This window comes from Euphorbia lathyris, chromosome 2, assembly GCF_963576675.1.
Source record: "Euphorbia lathyris chromosome 2, ddEupLath1.1, whole genome shotgun sequence".
Classification (NCBI taxonomy): domain Eukaryota; kingdom Viridiplantae; phylum Streptophyta; class Magnoliopsida; order Malpighiales; family Euphorbiaceae; genus Euphorbia; species Euphorbia lathyris.
Genome location: NC_088911.1, coordinates 110,823,279 through 110,830,536, shown reverse-complemented (window position 1 = coordinate 110,830,536; position 7,258 = coordinate 110,823,279). Strand labels below are relative to the sequence as shown.

Sequence of the window (7,258 nt, the reverse complement as noted above, 5' to 3'; positions counted from 1 at the left end):
ATTAATATTAAATAATTTTTCTCAAAAATTAATATTTATATATATATATTAATAAAATAATAGATTATTTTAATTGCAACATTATATATTTGTTAGTTTATTTTTATTTTTGTTGTATTGGATCACTTAAATGTCAATGCAATAATTATAATTTTGTTGCTTTTCGGTTTAACCTTATTTTTTGTAACAATTTAACAACAATTTAAACAAATTGTTGGATTAACTTTCTTAAAAGCAACATATAAAGCAACAATTAATATTTTTGTTGCATATTTTTTATCATTTTGCTAATTTGAAGATTATTGCAACAAAAATGCAACATTATTGAAATACAACAAAATTAACTCATTTAATGCATCAATTTTCAAGCAACAAATTTAAATTTGGTTGCATTAGGGGTTTTATGGTATAGTGAGAGGTGGGAATCGAACTCATGCCCTCATTTTTGCATTAAAAATATATTAATAAAATTATAGAGGTGTGAATCAAACTCATGCCCTCTTTGATTGGAGACTAAAATAATACCATTTTGCTACTTTGAACTTATTTATTATATTTAAAACATAAGGTATTTATTTATAACTCTAAATTTTTTTTGGGCCCCCTCCAGCCATAGGCCATAGGCCGGCCCTATCTCTGAGAATCTGATCTATAACTGAAATCAGCCGGTAATCGCAGATGAGATCCGCTAGAAAAGAGAGTCACATCATCAAGTAGCACAAGATCATCAGCCTTGACCTGAAGGTATCTGTCTTTGCTGTGGAAATGCATAAGTCCAAAATGCCAGTTATCTTCAGTCAACGAGTAGAACCCGATTCCTCCTGTAGTTTGATCACTTGAGCTATAGGAATGCTCAGAAAAAAGGTGTCAGGGTAGTAATGTCTGAGTAGTAAGAAGTCGACAGTGATGGAGGACTAGAACGTGTGGAGGGAACTCCCAATATCGCACATAATTCTTCATATATAGGACGTAGCTCCTGTGTATTGAATTTGAAGACATGAGCAGTCTTATCCCAGAAAACAAGGGCAACATTCAGGAAGTCATGGTTCAAGGGTAATGAAGTGTAGAATTGAAGATTCCTCATGTAGAGAGGAATGTGTTGGTTGAACTCAGCTTTGGAAACACTTCGTAAGTTGTCGTGGAATTTCCTCTGAAGTCCTTACATGGCTGAAATTAAAAAAAAAAGAGCCAGATTTAGCAAAGAGAAATGTAATGATAATGTAATAGTGATATGTGGCAAATAAGCAAGTAGATGTTATCTATTTATCAAATAAGTAATAATGTTTACATCTATAATTTATGTTTAAACACAAAGGTTTCAAAAAGCTAAGTCTAAAAGAGCAAAAAATATATAAGCTGGGAGCAGTCGATCCTAATCCTAATCCTAATCCTCCTCTTCAGAACAATCTTTGTAACGCCCGTAAAAAAATATAGGTTATAAAATAGATGCATCGTTAAGTTTGCATATTAATTATATTGTAGCAAAATAACTTTTAGGATAACTATAAATAATTGGAATAGATATATTAAGTATATTTTAATTTAATTATATATATATTATGTAACCCCCGTCCCGGGTCACATTGAAAACATATAGAAATCTAAGGAATTATCATAATTGCATGCAAACAACAACATAATCAAATAAAGCCTCCTTATTTATTATTGTCTATCAAAAATCAATATTCAAAAGGTTCAATAACCAATAAAACAATGTAATCGATCAATAAAAATTCATTTAATCTAAACAAAGTAATCCACTTCAACAATACATTAAATTCTAATAAATGTCCATAAAATTTCTAATGAGAATGAGACGCTTGTGCTGGCCAGCCTGAATGCAGGGTAAAACATGAAAATCTAGCAAATAAGAGAACATCTGAACCTAGCCTGAAAATTTCAACGTGGCAAGAGGTGAGCTGCCTACTCAATAAACATAATTACCTATGTTTATATACATAAATACACACACATATATATATATATATATATATATATATATAATTAATTTCATACATCGTAACATTTAATAAATCAACCAATCAACCATCAATCAATCAAGAATAAGATATAAAAACATCAACTCGTACGGGACTTGATTTCCTTCAAACAACAAAATTATAATTTATTATTTTTATTTTTAAGGGCCCGGCTAGACCTAGGTGAAATATACTCAATGGTCTCATAGTTAACAATATTCCAACGTATATGTACGCTATCACCCCCAGTTTTAGGACACGTACTCTTTTCATAATGATTTCTTTTTCCTTTTTTTCTCAATAATACGGTACTACTATCACCACCAGTTTCAGGACACAGTACAAGCTCAATAACACCCTATCCAGGTGCCTGTGATCACAGTTATCAACAAACCTCCAGACCATTGAATATACTCACCCAAGCTAACTATTTATGTTTTCTACTAACTCAGATATAAACCAACACAATTCCATAATTCTTAATCTTCTGAATGCATATTCATTCCCGTTCTACCATGGTATCATTTCACGGCTAATTACCTCACTAGGTAAATACATGAATAACACGATTTCAAAAGAAACAAAACATTATATTGATAAATCCAACCATAGAGATAACATTTGAAACTCCAATATCAAATCACCATTTATATAAATAAAGTACCCATCAAATGATAATCATATACTCAACATTCATCATTCAGCATACATTTAATTATCATATGACAACACATTAATAGACACTCACATAAATGTGTGTATATATATATATATATATATATATATATATATATATATAAACATAAACAATTAAGTTTACCTCTCATTTTCAAATGCTAATTAATTTGTTCGGATCCTAATTTAACCGTCGCTTTGCTCACCGGAGTTTCACCGGAGCGCGTTGGTCGGCCGCCGGAAATTCGCCGGAGATGCCGCAATCGCGAACCGAGACTATCACGAGATAGCTAACGATTAGGGGAGTCCAAAAGTATACCCCTTTCATAACTAAAATCGTTTAAAAGGACGAGATCTAATACTTTTCCGGTGAAAAATACCCGCTCCGGTCACCATATTTTTTAGTCAGAAAAATATCAATAGGGATCTTAAAATCTTCCTCACGAAATAAGGAATTCAATGGTATAATTTTCGTTCTCAGAGGTGGCCGGAATTAGAAGTTATAAGGAAAAATAGAATAAAAGGAAATAAGAAAAATAAAAGATGAACAACAGGTATGTTTTGCGTAAAAATCCTTTTTCCTACCCCTGTGTACCGCCACTCATCTACCCTAAATAATAATAATAATAATAATTAATAAACAATTTAATAATAATAAATGATAATAATAATAATATATTAATAATAAAATTAATAAGATATACTTACTTTGTTTTTAACAAAGTAAGTCTTGCTTTTTGTGTTTTCACCATTGGATTAATTTTCTAATCCATCATTCAATGGTGAAAACACACCAAGTAATGATACTTTGTCAAAAACAAAGTAACCATAGAACGCACCTATATAATATATATTATAAATTTTATTTTGCAAACTCACTTATAAAACTACGGATATTATTTAATTTGAGAGAGCAATTTTGCGCGGGTATTGCTTTCTTCTATATTAAAGTATATGAACAAAAAGGAAAACCTATTTTCTTTCTCTGTCCCCGCCGTCAAAAGCTAAGGAAAACATATTGGGATTTTAATTGTTTAGGGTTGCGATTCTCTTTCACAGGTATGTGATGGTATTACAAAGATTTACTTTTAACTATTTTCTTCTTTCTTTTAGCACTGTTGTTGTCTCCATCATTGGTTAATCCTATGCTAAAACTCCGTTCTTTGAATAATGGTTAACTATTGTGTCAGAAACTCCATTATTGTCCCATGGGTTTCCTTTATTCTTTTATACATATCTTAAAATATTAATTTTTGTCTTTATGAATCATGATACATGATACTTGAGTGGATTCATTTTTTTATTAATTATTTATTTTAGTGATTTTGAGTTCAAAATAAACTTCCGAACAAGGGTACATTGCAATTGATTTAATGGTTATATATATATATATATATAGAACACATGGTTTATGATTTGATTTTTGTCAGAATAGGTTCCAGACACACATGACTTTTGTTTTTCTTATTTTGAAACTAGTATATATATATTTTGCAAACTATTAAAAAGGTTTCTTTATATATATATATATATATATATATATATATATATATATATATTAAATATTACCATAATTTAGGACTACATATAATGTTATATAACAAACTTTAGTAGATTAACACACCTGTACACTTTAGCGTTTATGAATAATTAGTTAATGAGTTTATATATTAAATATTATTTTAGGACGCGAGGATCAAGCGGAAGATAGATCCGGAGAAAACGCTTAATTAGATTTGGTGGGTGTCAGAGGTAAGTGGTTAATTAAATATATAGTGTGTGTTCTTGTTTGTTTGGGTGCTATATTTGATTTGGTGTAATGATTGCTTATTGATTGATTTATATGCTTGACATGTATACTTAATATATTTATGATGACTACGGTGACGTGAATGAATCGAATTTTGATATTAATGGTTATGAGGACATGAATGGTTGTTAGACCGAGACTTATTGGGGATAGAATGGAAATCGATTATTATACAGTTGATAAACTTTGGATAATATGAAAGATTGGAAAATTATAAGAATAAGAGCTTATCTAGGATAGTAGATTCAATGGTTGCGACTGAAATGAGAAAAATGAACATTGTGATCACGTGAAATATAAACACCGGGTATTTGTTACGACAGGGTACCTAGAGATAGGAGACGGGATACCAGATATTTGTTACGACAGGGTATCCCATGATATGATTTTATTGGCCATGCAACCATTGAGTATTACTAGACTATGATAAGCAGGGCCCTTAAATAAAAGGAATATTAAATTTTAAATTGATAAACATGTTGCTTGATAACCTATAATTTAAATGCACGAAATTATTGTATGCGTATGTGGTTGCTCTATGTATTTAATTAACTATCTTATTGAGTCGGCAGCTCACCCCCTTACCACCACCACTTTTCAGGAATAAAAGATTAGGGACGCTGGTTCCGATCGGTCAATATGCAAAGTCGTCAGTATTAGGATTTTATTTATTTTTTTCTACCTTGATTAATTACTGAGAGCTTGTATGCCAATTTATATACTAATAGTTCAATCGACATCAAAACTATATTTTTGTGCGGAATCAGTTTGCGGTACATTTTAAGCTCATTTGAAATAGTACCTGAAGTTGAAGTTTTGATTAATTAATTTATTTAGAATAAAAAAAATGAATTGTTGAATTAGTTGAAGACAGCGTATTTCTGTTTGAATTAAAAAGGGTGGTTTTTGAGAAATCATTATGTTGCCTTGGATTTGAATGCTTAGCTTCACATTACAGGTCCTTAGATTCACATATATATTTACACACATATATATATATATATATGCAAACATTTTTTTTATTATCATGTTGGGAATTCTGATTGTGTGTGTATATATATAAGTTTGAGAAAATATTTTTTTTTATACATGGCACCCATGTGATTATATATGTATATATATATATTAGTGTGTAAAAGTTTAGTTGTCTAAACCTTCATTTTTATTTATTTATTTATCCTTATTATTAATACTCTTATTTTAAGGTTATGGAAATGTGTATTAGTATATATTCAAATAGAAAATTATTATTATCTTATGAGTTTTGGTTTTGCGGAAAAAGGAGGTTACAATCTTCCTCCATATCCACAGCAAATGCAGAGCCCCAGTCGCCGGCACCATAATGGCGCTCCATCCTCCGAATCTAGGATTGAGCTGAAGCCAACTCAACACGACCATCCCTTAAGTCTCGATATGATCTCGACAAAGCATCCAACAGTTTAAACATGAACTAGGAGTCATATACATGCATACATACACATATGCATACATTCATTTTTGCATGAATAAATAGGCTTACCGAGAATAAGACATTCTCCTTGTGGAGCTGGCGCTCCATCCCTTTGATGAGATGTGTCAATCTAGTTCCAATGGCATGAGAGAATTATCAAAATAAGAAAAGAAAACGAAATGAGACAGGCACGAATGAACAAAAAAGAAAAAAGTGACAGAAGCTTACATTAGTGGTGGTAGGAGGATCATAAGGTGTTTGGAAAGTCGTGTCTATGAAGAACTCAATTGGTCCATCGCCTCCATTAGGCCTAGAAAACTGAATGTTGGTGTGGAAGTACTGAGTCAACTTTCCAACCACAAAGCCAATCGTCGGAGCCTGGCGAGATGAACCAAAGGCAGGAGCAAAAGCGCTCTCAGTACCAATACCCGCACTCCGAGCAAATTGCTCAACTTGGGCCTTTTGCTTGGCCTGTACACAAGTTTAGATTTGTCAATGAAAAGAAAAGAAAAGAGAAAGATTAAACAAGTAAGTGGGAAAAGAATGCTTACATGAGTAGGCGTTGCAGGAAATAAACCAACATCCTCAAGATGGATTTGAGTCTAGTTTAAGGTACCTTGGATAAAGGTGGGATAGTCTCCATATGTCTCCGGCATGGTGATCCATGACCTCAGCTGCTTGAAATATTTATCCCTGGTATAGCAGGAGATGTACATCATCTTATCAAGAGACAGAGATGGAACAGTATGTTCGATAGGTCCATACTGCTAGTTAAGGACCATGTCCCCCAAGTATAACACCCAAGTTAGTAGGCACTCAGCTACAAACCTCTTGAAGCTAATCTCGAAGGCATGCTTCAGAGCAGGGCCCTAATCCATATTATTATTATTATTATTATCTTTTGATTTTGATTTATGGGGAGGGAGAGAGGTTTGAGAAAAACGAAAAACAGTTGTTCAACTTCTTAAAGTTTTCCCTATTTTTTTCTACCCTATTTTTCTTCATAACTTGATATTCCGACCATCTCTTGAGACGAAAATTATACCATTAGATTCCTTAGTTCGTAAGGAAGATTTTGAGATCACTGTTGCTATTTTTCTAACCGAAAAATATGGTGTCGGAGCGAGTATTTATCACCGGAAACGTGTTAGATCCTGGCCTTTTAATGGGTTCTAGTAGTGAAAGAAGTGTATTTTTAAACTCCCCTAAACGTATCTTGTGGTAGTCTCGGTTTGAAAATTCCGACGATCGACCACCGCACTCCAATGAAACTCCGATGAGCGTTTTCCCTATAAAGTTTTGACTTTTTTTCTCTCAATTCTTAGTCTGTTATGAAAATTGAAT

At 32.0% G+C, this 7,258-nt stretch overlaps 1 protein-coding gene across 2 annotated transcripts; it reads right to left on the bottom strand.

Annotated features, from left to right (window-relative positions):
• Positions 1-496: 496 nt before the first annotated feature.
• Positions 497-6,817, bottom strand: LOC136220970 (uncharacterized). Of its 2 annotated transcripts, none has more exons than XR_010684779.1 (4): positions 6,466-6,809; positions 6,143-6,385; positions 5,984-6,044; positions 497-1,167 (listed from the first exon to the last, which is right to left on the bottom strand). XR_010684779.1 is itself a non-coding variant. In XM_066008843.1 (4 exons), the coding sequence occupies exons 1-4, from the start codon at positions 6,555-6,557 to the stop codon at positions 1,160-1,162; spliced, it is 339 nt and encodes a 112-aa protein (XP_065864915.1). In that variant the 5' UTR covers positions 6,558-6,817; the 3' UTR covers positions 497-1,159. The 2 variants fall into 2 exon arrangements, 1 of the variants encoding a protein (XP_065864915.1); XM_066008843.1 differs by having other exon boundaries at positions 6,531-6,817.
• Between the last annotated feature and the right edge of the window lie 441 nt (positions 6,818-7,258).

What these genes read in the sequence shown, in the direction of transcription:
- LOC136220970 (XM_066008843.1), bottom strand. Translation starts at nt 6,557, where the DNA reads ATGGAGACTATCCCACCTTTATCCAAG. An exon ending in CTATCCCACCTTTATCCAAG is followed by an intron (nt 6,386 to 6,530) that starts GTACCTTAAACT and finishes ACTTGTGTACAG; the next exon opens with GCCAAGCAAAAGGCCCAAGT. An exon ending in ATCCTCCTACCACCACTAAT is followed by an intron (nt 6,045 to 6,142) that starts GTAAGCTTCTGT and finishes CATTGGAACTAG; the next exon opens with ATTGACACATCTCATCAAAG.